We start from the raw sequence: 13,257 nt of genomic DNA on the forward strand, positions 1-13,257 counted from the left end.
TTGTCATACTGCTCTAACAGTCAGGACGTTTTTCCTGATGTCCAGCCAGAATCTGGCTTCCTGTAACTCGAGGCCATGATTCCACATCCTGCACTCTGGGATGACACAGTTTAGAAGCTCTCGGGGCGGGGCGAAGGCAAAAATGGGGCAGGGCTGAAAGTCAAGGAGCCCACAGCCTAAACTATAGCATGTTTTAGCTTAAGCCATCGGCTGTCAGAGGGAAAGGGGCTGGGATCATCTGGGCGATGCCAGAGGACCGGATTGAGACCCCAGGCAAGCTGGATTTGGTCACAGGGCCAGAGAGACCGCACCCGCTGGGATCCATGATCTTGTTTTGAACTTCACAACCACCCTGCATAGACCTGCCATTCTGCAACTGGGAGATCTGAGCCCGGTAGAGACCAGCTTCTCCTCTCTGCAAAGGTTAAGAAATGTACTGGGAGCTTCCAGGTCCCTCTTGTCACTTTTAGACACAAATCAGAGTCCGCTCCCGCAGCCACAACGGAGGCTTCCTAGCCCCCTACCTCTTTTCAGCACGTACGAGGGTCCCAACTTCACCGGGCTTGAGCGCGGAGGGCTACTCGAGAGCTTGGAGTGCACATCGTGGTGAACAGGACTGCAGGGCCGAGACGAGCAGCGGCTGTAGGCATCGTTGTCCGGCTCTGTGCAGGGAGAGAGAGGAGGAGAAGGGAGAAGATCGCCGGTGAAGCAGCCTGGCCAGCGCTTCTCTCTGGCCGCCGCCACGTCCCTGCTCCCATTCCTGACACCGCTTTCGGCCTTTCGGGATCCGCCGCAAGCTGCCCGGAGCCAGCTTGGGAAAGGTGAAATAATAGGGGCTTCGGGCGAAATACGTTTGGATTTCGGTTCTGGTTACGGGGCATCTCTGGCGCTCTTGGATGGCCTTAAATGGAGGGGGACCAGGTCGGACTTCCCCAACCTGGCACTCCCCTCCCGGATGTGTTGGACTGCAGCTCCCATCATTCCCAGCTGGAGGGTCGGGAAGCCTGGCAGCCACCAAGGGAAATGTCTGCTGGCACGTTGGTGCCCAGGGACCACCATGCTGGAAACCCCCTTATTTATGGATTTCATCAGAAACATTCAACCCGACACAGAAGTCAACAGAAGGCTGTGGGGGAGATACGGGCTGCTGGGGTTTGGACCGGATTGTTCTGATCCAGCAGGGGTACCTGGGGTCCTAGAGGGGCTGGCTGGACGAGGCGGAGCAGGACAAGCAGGCACTTCCGGGGACGCCCTGCCGCCCACGGCCATCACCGAGGTGTCAACGTCGGCATCTTCGTCCGCTTGCTCGGAGTTGCTGCGCCGGTGGCTGCAGGAGAACTTCCGGTCCTTCAGCCTCTCCTTTTCGGAGATCCCTCGGCCGGCCTCGTCCTGAATCAGGAGCTCAGCCTCCGCCAGGGAGCTGCCGGCTTTGCTCTGCCCGTCTCCTTCACCCCGGTCGCTGCTGGAGTCACAGGAGAGGAACTCGTCCTCTGAGGGGCTGCGGTCGCCCTCCCGCTTGTCGTCCGTGTCGCTCGAATCGGAGTCCCGCATCTCGGTGGCGACGGGCTCCTTCAGCTCTTCGTGGAGTTGGTCCATCAGGCAGCGCAGGAACTCTTGCGTGTCCTGGGGTGGGGGAAGACGGGGGACATGCTGACATGAGCGATTCTTGAGGGGAGAGGAGTTCCCAAGGGGAGGGTATTCCACAGCCAGGGTGCCACAACAGAGAAAGCCCTGTCCCATGTCCCACCATAAGTTATGTCTCGCTTTGGTGGAATGCAGAGGACGACTCCTCCAAGAGATCCCAGATCTCAGGCAGGCATATAGAGGGAGAGGCGCTGAAATGAGACTGGAAGGAAGTAGCGTATGTACCTGCCCTGACCCTAAGGTAATCCTCAGGGGTCCTTCTCCGCGAGCCCCTGCCAAAGGAAGTGAGGCAGGTGGCTACCAGGAGGAGGGCTTTCTCTGCTGTGGCACCCCGGCTGTGGAATGAGCTCCCTAAGGAGGTCCGCTTGGCACCTACATTATATGCTTTTAGACGCTAGGTGAAGACCTTTTTATTCTCCCAACATTTTAACAGTCTATAAATAAATTTTAACTGTTGTTTTAAATTTGTAATTTTGCATTGCTGCTGTTTTTATCTGGTTGAGCTTTCATATTGTATTTTATATTATGGTTTTATACTGTTGTTTTATACTTTGAATGGTCTTAATTTCTGTGAACCGCCCAGAGAGCTCCGGCTACTGGGTGGTATGGAAATGCAATAAATAAATAAATAAATAAATAAATAAATAATCCTCCTCCTCTCCATTTTATCCTCACAACAACAACCCTGTGAGGTAGGTTGGACTGAGAGTCTGTGACTGGCCCAAAGTCACCCAGTGGGTTTCCATGGCTGAGTGGGGACTAGAACCCGGATCTCCCGGTTCCCAAATCCAACACTTTAGCCACTACGCCACACTGGCTCTCAGCAACATCCTGGCGAAGGAGAGGGTTCCTCATGGGCTGGCTCACCTGTTGTGCATAGCCTCGGAACATAGGATTCACCAACTTGATTCCATGGGACAGGCTGCTTGGGACCACGTAGCTCGGGCTGGGGGTGGGTGGGAGAGAGAAATGGAAGTCAAAAAGTAAAAGCTAGTTTAAGATGTTCAAAAGACAAAGACTTCAGAAGACGGCTGGAAAAGGCAGAGCCGAGCAACCTTAAGAGGTCTGTTCCTGAGCATGTTAAATATGTGACAACACATTACATGCACGTTAACACAGCCCCAATACCTTCTCGTAGTTTGGGGATGCTCTTGGATCCAGAACTGTCACTTGAGGCACAGGTGAACGCAGTGGCAAAGAGCACCTTTTATCAGCTCAGGCTGATTTACCAACTACGCCCTTATCTGGACGGAGATAGCCTAGCTACAGTTATCCATGCTCTGATAACCTCTCGTTGGGATTACTGCAATGCGTTATACGTGGGGCTGCCTTTGAAAACGGTCCGGAAACTTCAACTGGTACAAAACAGGGCAGCCCACCTACTAACAGGGACTGGCCGACGAGATCATATTACGCCAGTCCTTCTACAACTTCATTGGCTGCCAGTCCAGGTCCAGGCCCGATTCAAAATGCTGGTATTAACATTCAAAGCCCTAAACAGCTTGGGGCCAGGTTATTTGAAGGAACGCCTCCTCCCATATGTGCCTGCCCAGACCTTAAGATCATCCACAGGGGTCCTTCTCCGTGAGCCCCTGCCAAAGGAAGTGAGGCAGGTGGCTACTAGGAGCAGGGCCTTCTCTGCTGTGGCACCCCGGCTGTGGAACGAGCTCCCCAGAGAGGTTCGCTTGGCGCCTACATTGTTTTCCTTTCATCGCCAGCTGAAGACCTTTTAATTTTCTCAGTATTTTAACACCTAATTTAACTTAAATTTAAACTCTGCTGTTTTAATTTCATATTTTAACCTATATCAATTTTTGCTGTGTGGTTTTATCCTGGTCGTGCTTTTTATATTGTATTTTGTATTTGTGGTTTTAAATTGTTGGTTGTTTTATTATGCTCTTCATGGTTTTAATTTTTGTGAACCGCCCAGAGAGCTTCGGCTATTAGGTGGTATAGAAATGAAATAAATAAAATAAAATAAATAAAATAAATTCTCCCTCACTTCAAGCATCATGGGGAAGGAGAAATTCCAGGCAGAGTAGAATAATAGAATAGCAGAGTTGGAAGGGGCCTACAAGGCCATCGAGTCCAACCCCCTGCTCAATGCAGGAATCCACCCTAAAGCATCCCTGACGGATGGCTGTCCAGCTGCCTCTTGAAGGCCTCTAGTGTGGGAGAGCCCACAACCTCCCTAGGTAACGGATTCCATTGTTCACCCATCAACAACGGGGGAAGGAATTTGCCTTCTATCATAGAACAGTTCTGGAAACAGGCACGCAGCTGTCCTAGATCTAACTCACCGTTTCTTATGCCACACCTCAGAAATCAGTTTCTGGTAACTTTTGCAGAGCGCCGGTTTCTTGTCCGTGCGCACAAGTCCGCCACATTCGAGAAAGAACTGCGTGAGCGGGGGGCTGAAACGCAGATCAAGAGAAGGGCAGTGAGAACGTTTCCAGCAACTGTATTTGGACGCAGAAAATAAAAAAGGGGGGCGGGGGAACCACAAATGCCTTTCAGAAAAAAGGAGCATGAAGAAATCATGCTGTCAAAAAACCGCTTGTCTCAGTACTCATCGGGCTACCTGCCCTTCCCAATTTTTATTTTATTTAAGGTGTGCCTGTGTTTTTTCAAATTAAAACTAATTTTTTTTTAACAAGGAGGCCAGCATGCTGCAGAGAAGCTCTGCTCACCAGTGCCATCTTTCACGGAGTTCAAAAGAATGGCTTTGCGCTTTGGAAGCTCAGGCTCCCCCACGCCAGCCTTTTCTTTCAGCCTCAACAGTTTGCCTCCTGGGAAATGAATGTTTTGTGACGGACTTGCCCACCATGGCAGCCATTTTATGAATGGGTCACACACACACACACACACACACACCACGGCAGCCATTTTGTGAGAGGACCCGTGACACTCCCTCAAAATGTCAAATGTGCCTGACCCCAAAAGATTGGGGACTCCTGCCCCAGGCTTCCAAGTTTGTCCACTGGAATGGTTTCCCCTTTTCCCATTCCTGCCTCTTTATCGTTGCCTTCACTTCCCTTAAGAGAGGGGCTGTGGCTCCATGGCCGAGCCCCTACTTTGCAGCCGGAAGGTCCCAGGTTAGATTCCCGGCGGCCATCTCCAGGAAGGACTAGGACGGACTCCTGCCCAAAACCAGAAGGCAGCTTCCGGTGTCCCCTTCTCTTCCTATGTCAAATTTTAGGTTGTAAGCAAGGAGCGGCCCTCTTGTGCTTTGTAAACAGCGGCTCGGCTGTTGTCAGGAGCTGCTGCCTCCTTTCGGCAGGCAACTCCTTAGCTGAGGGAATTGCACTGGCTGCCTATTGGCTACTGGGATAGGTTTAAGGTTTGGTACTAGTGTACAAAGCCCTAAAAAACTTGGGTCCAAGATACCAGAGAGAGCGCCTTCTCCCTTACCAGCCTGCCCAATCACGGAGGCTGTCAGAGGGCGTGGTCCTGGTGGTTCCACGTGGACCTGTGGCCCGACTGGAATCCACCAGAAGAAAAGCCTTGAGCAGGGTGGCCCCTTCTCTGTGGAACTCCCTCCCCCTGGAGGTCAGGAAGATGCCAACACTGTGCTGCTTCCGGCACCTCCTGAAAACAACTCAGTTTCAAGAAGCTTTCCTGGCTCCTCTGTTTTTAAATTGAACCATTTTAATTTGCATTTTTAACCTTCTTTCTTTTTACTGTTTATACCCATGTTCACCGCTCTGGAATCTTTTTTAGATATTGAGCGGTACAGAAATATTGTAAATAAATAAATAATAAACCAACGACATGGACACTGATGCCACTAAACGTTCCTCCTCCTCCTCCTCCTCCTCCACAATGGCTCTACAACATACCAGTTAGAAAGGGCCTGAAGTGCAGCGTTCATGTAACAAGAGTTCCCAAGGTTTTTCATTCCCGTAAGGCCTAGGGAAGGAGGGAAGAAGAAATAGGAGAGAGGGCAGCTTTGCTGGTCACTATCCCCATTTCTACGGTTCTGCATCCAAAGGGAAAGGTAGTTTCATACCCCGGAGTATGAGCAGATTTACCTCTTGGTTTCAGATCGTCGTCTTCTGATTCCGACTCCCCTTCATCAGCCACTGCAATCGGTACAGCTTTGAGAGGATGGACGGGCGGAGGAGAATCCTGGAAGTAAAGGGCGTTGGAGTTAGCATCAAAGGCACAAGCCTGCTTCGCAACAAGGTAAGAACGTAAGAAGAGCCCTGATGCTGGATCACCCCAAGCGTCCATCTAGTCAAGCATTCAGTTCACACAGTGGCCAATCAACTGCCCACAGGAAAGCCATAAGTGGGACATGAGTGCAACAGCACCCTACTGCCCATGTTCCCCAGCAACTAGTGTACATAGGCTTACTGCCTTTGCTACTGGAGGCAGCATATAGCCATCCAGACTAATAGCCATTCATAGCCTTCTCCTCCAGGAATTTATCCAACCCCCTTTCTTTCAAAGCCATTTAAATTGGCGGCCTTTAACTCTGCGCTATGGGAAGAAATCTCTCCTTTGATCTGTCCTGAATCTCTCATCAGGTTCACGGGGTGATCCCAGGTTCTAGTATTATGAGAGAGGGAGAAAAAGTCTCCCTATCCACATCATACATAACTTCGTACACTTCTACCATGCCTCCCCTCACCTGCCTTTTTCCAAGCTGAACAATCCCAGCTGTTGTCACCTTCCCTCATAAGGGAGCTGCTCCAGCCCCTGGATCATTCTGGCTTCCCTTTTCTGCACCTTTTCCAACTCTATAATATCCTTTTTTCGGTGCAGTGACCAGAACTGTACACAGTATTCCAAATGTGGTCGCACTACAGATTTGTATAAGGATGATCTTGGCAGTTTTATTCTCAGTTCCTTTCCTAATTATGCCTAACATTGAGTTTGCCCTTTCTTTCTTTCTTTCTTTTACAGCAGCTGCACACTGGGTCGGCAATTTTCATCGAGCCGCCGCCCACCACAACCCCAAGATCTCTTTCGACAAACCCGGCCGCATCGCAAGGCAACCACCTGTTCCGTGAATTTTGCGGATGGGGCTGATGGGTGGGAGGCCAGCCGCTGGTCCAAGAACACCTCCTTCTCGCAGGCGTAACACCACACCCGGAACGTTGTCAGGTTCACGGTGAGATTGTGCTTTTTGGCCTAGTGCATTTATGAACAAAAAGGACACTAAGAAAGCAATCACTCTTTCTGATTCATGGTCCCTTTCTTTTTCCCTCGCTCTGTTTTAATTGACACAAGCCACTTTAGGATACAAGTGGAATAAAGATGCGGTAACTAAATAAAATGATATTATTAAAGGCCTGGATGAACGGGAAGGTCTTTGCCTGGCACTGAAAAGACCACAGGTATGGCGCAAGATGAACCTCTCTAGGAAGGCTGTTCAATAACTGGGTTACCACCAGCAAAAATGCCCCGTTCCTAGAAGTTACATGCCTCACTTCATTTAGTACGAGCAGCTGGAATAGTGCCCACTGAAGAAGATCTGGACACAGGGCCGGCGCTACCATTAGGCCAACTAGGCAGCTGCCTACGGCAAAGACCTGAGAGGCGCAGTACTGCCTCATACAAATTACTTGTTTTAAGGAAAAACATACCGTATTTCTTCGATTGTAAGACGCCATCGATTGTAAGGCGCACAGTAATTTCAGTACCACCAACAGAAAAAAAAACCTAAGAAATACCCGCGATTCTAAGACGTACCCCATTTTTAGAGATATTTATATGGGGGAAAAAGTGTGTCTTAGAATCGAAGAAATAGGGTAATAAAAGCAAAATATAGTAGTTCAGAAACTCTTCTTGAACAGCTGAATCAAAGTTGGCAATTTTGGGGGGGGGTGCGCACAAGGAGCTCGCCTTGCCTAGGGCACAAAATAGTCTGGCACCGGCCCTGTCTGGACAACCATCTGTCGGGGATGCTTTAGGGTGGATTCCTGCATTGAGCAGTGGGTTGGACTCTATGGCCTTATAGGCCCCTTCCAATTCTACTATTCTATGATTCTATGATCTTAAGGTTAGGGTCACGGAATAATGGGCTCAAGTTACAGGAAACCAGATTCCAGCTGGACAGCAGGAAAAACGTCCTGAGGGTTAGAGCAGTACGACAATGGAACCAATGGCCTAGGGAGGTGGTGGGCTCTCCCACACTAGAGGCCTTCAAGAGGCAGCTGGACAACCATCTGTCAGGGATGCTTGAAGGTGGATTCCTGCATTGAGCAGGGGGTTGGACTCGATGCCCTTAGAAGCCCCTTCCAACTCTACTATTCTATGATTCTCTAAAAAGGCAGTCTTTCAAATGAGTAACTGCAGGCTAATTGTCTCATGCATTTTCAAGGCAAATATGGTTAGGACAGAGAAGTGTTCAATGCTCAATGTTCGGTGTGGGGAATTAAACTCAGCGGTCGCTCACTCCCTGATGGCAAAGTTCCCTCACCTGTGCATGAAGGGTGCTGTGGTCAGAAAAGGATTCCCCGCAACCAACATAAGGGCAGCCAACCTAGGCAACAAAAGAGCAGAAATGTGGTTTGTAGATGTTGCAAAAGAAACCTTTCGGAATGTGCATGCACCCGCACATATGTTGAACCCAAAATATGGCGGTTTTATGCCCCCAAAGTTGGGAAGTTCAAAACTTCGCCATGGACACAGTTCTTACATACAGGAGGATATATTTCCACGCAATGTCTTTACCTGAAGACAGGCCCAAAGGTTGGGTCCCCCCGCTCCACAGGACTGGCACGTTCCCTACATTCAGAAAGAAGGAAAAAATAATGATCAGTGGCTTACAGTCCTCAGAGAGAGACAATTATTCCAACATAGGACTTCTCCTTTTAGGGATGAACTTTAGATGCACAGGGCATGGCTGAGCAGAAGGCAGTTTAGGATCTACTGGCAGATCTCCGGGTGATTTGCAGTAGACTGGCAAATGTTTTCCAGTTCCCAGTAAGTCAATTTGAAACTCAAAAATAAAAGTGCCGTCTTGGCTGGCCTTGTGCAAATCAATTACTGGCGAGGGGGCATCATTCAGTGATGTAGGTACAATCCCTGTCACCTCCAGGTGGGGCCAGGAAAGAATCCTGGCTGAAACCCTGCAGAGACATGGCTGCCAGCCAGTGTCAACAATACTGTTCCAGATGGACCAAGGGTCGCTCTCTGTACAAGGCAAACTTCCTACATCCCTATTTGTCAGGGCGCTTCCAGAGAGAGAGAGCTCCTACCCGAACCAATCAAAAGGTGTCATCCATCTTTCCTTCTTAAGCATATTTTCTGTAGCAAGAAAACAAAGATGGAAGAAACGGTGGGAAAACACAGGAGGGTTACAAATGGAAAACGGCAACGCCCATTGGGTGGGACAGAAATGTAATAAATAAATAAATGTGCAGTCTTAGCCTCATCTGCAAAATGGGAGTATTAACTCTTCTGATTAGTGGACCTCGGTATTCTAGTCAAAAACAAAGTAGAATCCACAAGCCCAAAGGCTATCCTGGCTTAAGCATCCCTACATCACACTGATTTAAGCAGCCATGCCCTCTCCCCAGGGAAAATTCTCAAACCTGGCCAATTATTTTTATTATTATTTTCAGTTTTTCATTTCAAGGAGAGGCTGGTTTTTATTGCAAACCAGCCTTCACTTACCTTGGATTTCTGAAGGAGATCATCCTTGGTGACTTCACCTATTGAATCCAGGTGAGGACAGAGGTCTCTTGGGTCACCCATTTTGAACTTTGGCTCACCTGTGTAGAGAAAGAGAGAGATGAAGAGACAACGCAGAAAGTCAGTTCATTTTCGAGTCCAGTTTGGCCAACAGTTCCCACCCACCACTGGAATGCAGACCCCAAGAATCTCTCCAAAATGGAATTCAGCCCTCGGACTGAAAGAGGTTCAGCACCGCGGATACAGGTAAGTTCCAGGACTGATACCTGGCATTAAAAGCAACTCAACTGAGCTCAGCTTGTCAGTTTTGTCCAAATGAACAGTTCTTGAATATCAGAAGATCTGGATTAAAATTGGATAATTTCACAGCAATTTTAGAGAAACTGATTCTTCTAATGAGTCGTTAGAGCTGTACTGCTTGTTTAAATACTAGGTTGTATTAATGATAATTCCACTCTTTTTGAGTATGTGTGACCGGAACATGATTCACGCTCCTGCTGATCTCCTCACGGCTTTTTTCTTCTTCTCTCTTTTGAATTTAAATATGTTAAGATTCAATTACAATTACCTCATGTAAACAAAATTATTTTAAAAAATAGATATATTTTTTTCCTGCAGAACAAATATGGACATGGAAAATTCTCCAGTTTGCAAGATTTGAATAAGCCCTGCTGGGAGGTCATGCCTTAAACATTGCTATGCAAATTAAGGAATGAAACTGATCCGGTATCAAGCTCTTGCTGATCAACAGATATATGAGAGTTCTGGACGGCTGAAAGAAAGCAGGAGACGTACAGAGATGTTGCAGCTCGACATACCGGCAAACCTGGAACTGATTGTACTTTGCGGTCAATCGCCTTTCTCTCCAGCCAGTCATGAAAATTACAACAGGCTTATGAGCAGTCAGTTGCTAGATCACCTATTATTATTATTATTATTTATTTATTTATATAGCACCATCAATGTACATGGTGCTGTACAGAGTAAAACAGTAAATAGCAAGACCCTGCCGCATAGGCTTACAATCTATGATGAGCCAAGATTGCCTCAAGGCGAACAAGTCACCGCAACTTCTCTTTGATCGCGAAGTATGTGCAAACTATAGATCTCATAGCTTGAAGCTGGGGTGTTTTGAAACTGACCACAGTTTATTTCAAACTACAACAGTTTGGATTTATTTGTTAGCCTTCGTTTCAGGAAAAACATTCTACCAAGATGCCTTGCAAGTAACATAAGTTCCCAGGTCTTCAGAAGACTGGTTTCCCATTGTTTTCTCCGAACCCATTCCCAATCTTTCTTAAAAGGCAGTGCCCAGAACTGGACAGAGTACTCCAGATGAGATCTGACTAGTAGAGAATAAAGTGGAGTTATTACTTCTTGTGACTAGTGCTTAATCTACACCAAGCAAGATATTGCGGTATGAAATCGGTTTATAAAAGGCAGGAGCCACACAACTGCTTTACAGTGGTATTGAAGTGCACTGACAACTGTTGGGGCCCATTGACACAGACCATAGACCGCTTTCATACTGCTTTCACAGTGCTATATCCTGCCTTGGTGTGGCTCCTGCCTTTCATATACTGCTTTCATAGTACAACATCCTGCTTGGTGTAGATTAGGCCCTGGAAATACACTGACAAGCTAAACTGGCACTAGCACCTAGGTACAGACCAGCAAAGGTAGATGAGGGGACATCCCAATATGAGATGGAGGCAAACAAGCTAAAAGGAGACAGCTGTTCCTGCCCCACTTCAGAAACGCTGGCGGAATGCACTCTTAGAAACCCTGCAAGTCATCTTTCTGAAATTTGGTATGCCTGCCGTTCTTAGACCATGCTTATGCAAGCAAGGAGACAAACTCCTTCAGGTTTTGTTAAATAAACCAAAGGCGGAAAAATCTGTTGAGGTATGAAAAGGACGTGATGGTTATCTCCAGTACTGGCAGAAACAAAGCCTCCAAGTAGCACACGCAAGACAGAGCAGCTGATTGTCCTTCTCAGTCGGAGAAATCAAGCATTACTCATCATTTCTCCCTCAACAGCTAGAGTTGCTGCATCATCACTGCGGTCTCCATTTCTGCCACAGCCTCTACATTTCTCTTTCTCCGTTTCACACAGATGCCTGCACCCCATCCTTGCAACAGCAGACAAGATTGTGTTTTGGACAAAGGCCTCACAATTTTAAACACTGCCAACGCAAATCAAACCAGAGACTCCGGGAACAACGCCTCTTTTCCTAGCAAACCGAAAAGCTTGGAAGCCCAACGGTCTGCAACTATTCCAAGCTCACAAAATCACTGAGCGGTTCTACATTTATCCTTTGCTTCCATTTTTCTATAGAGTGCCATGCACATCAATAAAGCAATATAAAGAATAATAGTTTATCTTCATGAGCTAGGGTGGAGGGTGCCTCCATTCTACCAACAGCATATTTTTTCAATGATAGTAGATAAAATCTACTATAAACAGATTTTACAAATAGATAAAAATGTGTTTAATTCTTCATGCTTCCTTTTCCTTAACTGGATATACACCTTGCAGCTAATTCTGGCACAAGCTTGCACACACACATCATAAAACTGTGGTTTTCTCAACTTGTCCAAAACCTAATGTCTAAGTAAGATAATTTAAACACACATACACAGGTCCTAGAAATACGGTTCATACTGAATTTACCTTCCTGAGCTTTCTACTTTGTCACAAAATCTCTATTGCCACCCAAAGCACATATTTTCCAATTTATCTTGGCATCTTTGCCCTATTCAACAAACATTAGGTCCTCCACCACATGGGGAAGCTGTCAAATAACCCTTTGGGGCATTATTCATCCCAAACCAATACTTCCATCACTATGTGATCTCTTTCTGCCACGTCAGCCAAAACATGCATTAAAACATCCATGCTGGGAAACATGCATTTTTTAAGAAATGTATCCCACCTTTCACATTTCAGCTAAACCAGTTCCATCCAGTCAATCACAAACAGACACTAGGTATAAATATATGAATATACATAGAGAGGATAGGGAAAGGTTTGATTTAATATCAGACTACCCTGTATAAAAAGGAGGGTACAAGCACGTGAAGCGATGACTAGCTAACATTAAGCAAACGGGACTTTGAAACAAAACCATCGCTGATGAAATAACTCATTCAGCTGCAAGGGACAGCCAAATCCCAAGAAGTCCCTCAAGGAGGAAACACCTGGAGAAAACGTCCCTGCAAACCTCAAAAGTGATGGCCCGTAGGGCTGGGGATGATGGGTTTGCCTAAAAATGCTCCCCCACAAAAGCTGCCCCCAAATTCACCACATATGGCAGCATCCCCAACATTTTTACACACACACACACATTAATGGTGTGGGGGAAACCTGGCGCCCTCCAGATGTTTTGCACTACAAACCCCAGGATTTCAGGCTATGGGCCCTGCTGGCTGAGGCTGATGGGGGTTGTAGTCCAAAACACCTGGAGGGCACTAGGGTGGAGAGTTGGAAAGAACCCCTCTCCTGCAAGGACTTCCCCGTGATAATGATGGGGGGGGGGGGAGAAGGAAGGCATAGGGAGGAAATTCTTCCCCATTGATCCTGCCCCCTCCCCAAAGGTTAGGGGTCAACAGCCTTTGCAAATGCCCCCAAATTAGAGGAGGGGGGCTTCCTGCATCCCTCTTTCCAAAAACTCGCCTTCTCCTTCCCTCAAGTCAAAGATGAGGAATATGACCCTCATCTTCTCCACCCCCACATACAATTTTCTCAAGCCCCCTCACCTATCCTCCACACACCCCAATTCAATACCCTTGAACCCCCAAACCCTCCAATGACTCCCTTAAGTGTAATTCTTTGAATTAAAGTGAGTAAAATTCAGCCCGTTTGTAGCCTCCAGTGACACCTGCCCGGCTCCAAGAAGACCCCAATTCTCCCCCGCCAGGACGCCCCTCTCCCGGCGTAAAGGCCTACGCGAGGCCGGTGCTTCGGGA

General features: G+C 47.7%; 1 protein-coding gene across 2 annotated transcripts in view; it reads right to left on the reverse strand.

The window, feature by feature from the left end:
• USP20 (ubiquitin specific peptidase 20) overlaps positions 1-13,257 on the reverse strand; it is a 30,274-nt gene that overhangs the window by 16,810 nt on the left and 207 nt on the right. Inside the window, exons 2-11 of one of the 2 annotated variants that reach the window (XM_063144434.1) lie at positions 9,271-9,368; positions 8,326-8,379; positions 8,072-8,134; positions 6,649-6,780; positions 5,676-5,772; positions 5,484-5,553; positions 3,945-4,058; positions 2,512-2,590; positions 1,188-1,623; positions 525-662 (exon numbers count right to left, since the gene is read on the reverse strand). In XM_063144434.1, coding sequence (XP_063000504.1) covers positions 525-662; positions 1,188-1,623; positions 2,512-2,590; positions 3,945-4,058; positions 5,484-5,553; positions 5,676-5,772; positions 6,649-6,780; positions 8,072-8,134; positions 8,326-8,379; positions 9,271-9,351 — 1,264 coding nt within the window. In that variant the 5' untranslated portion in view covers positions 9,352-9,368. Of the gene's footprint in view, positions 1-524; positions 663-1,187; positions 1,624-2,511; positions 2,591-3,944; positions 4,059-5,483; positions 5,554-5,675; positions 5,773-6,648; positions 6,781-8,071; positions 8,135-8,325; positions 8,380-9,270; positions 9,615-13,257 lie in introns of those variants that run through there. The other variant, XM_063144435.1, reaches the window with a different exon arrangement.

This window comes from Elgaria multicarinata, chromosome 19, assembly GCF_023053635.1.
Source record: "Elgaria multicarinata webbii isolate HBS135686 ecotype San Diego chromosome 19, rElgMul1.1.pri, whole genome shotgun sequence".
In the NCBI taxonomy this organism is placed as follows: Eukaryota; Metazoa; Chordata; class Lepidosauria; order Squamata; family Anguidae; genus Elgaria; species Elgaria multicarinata.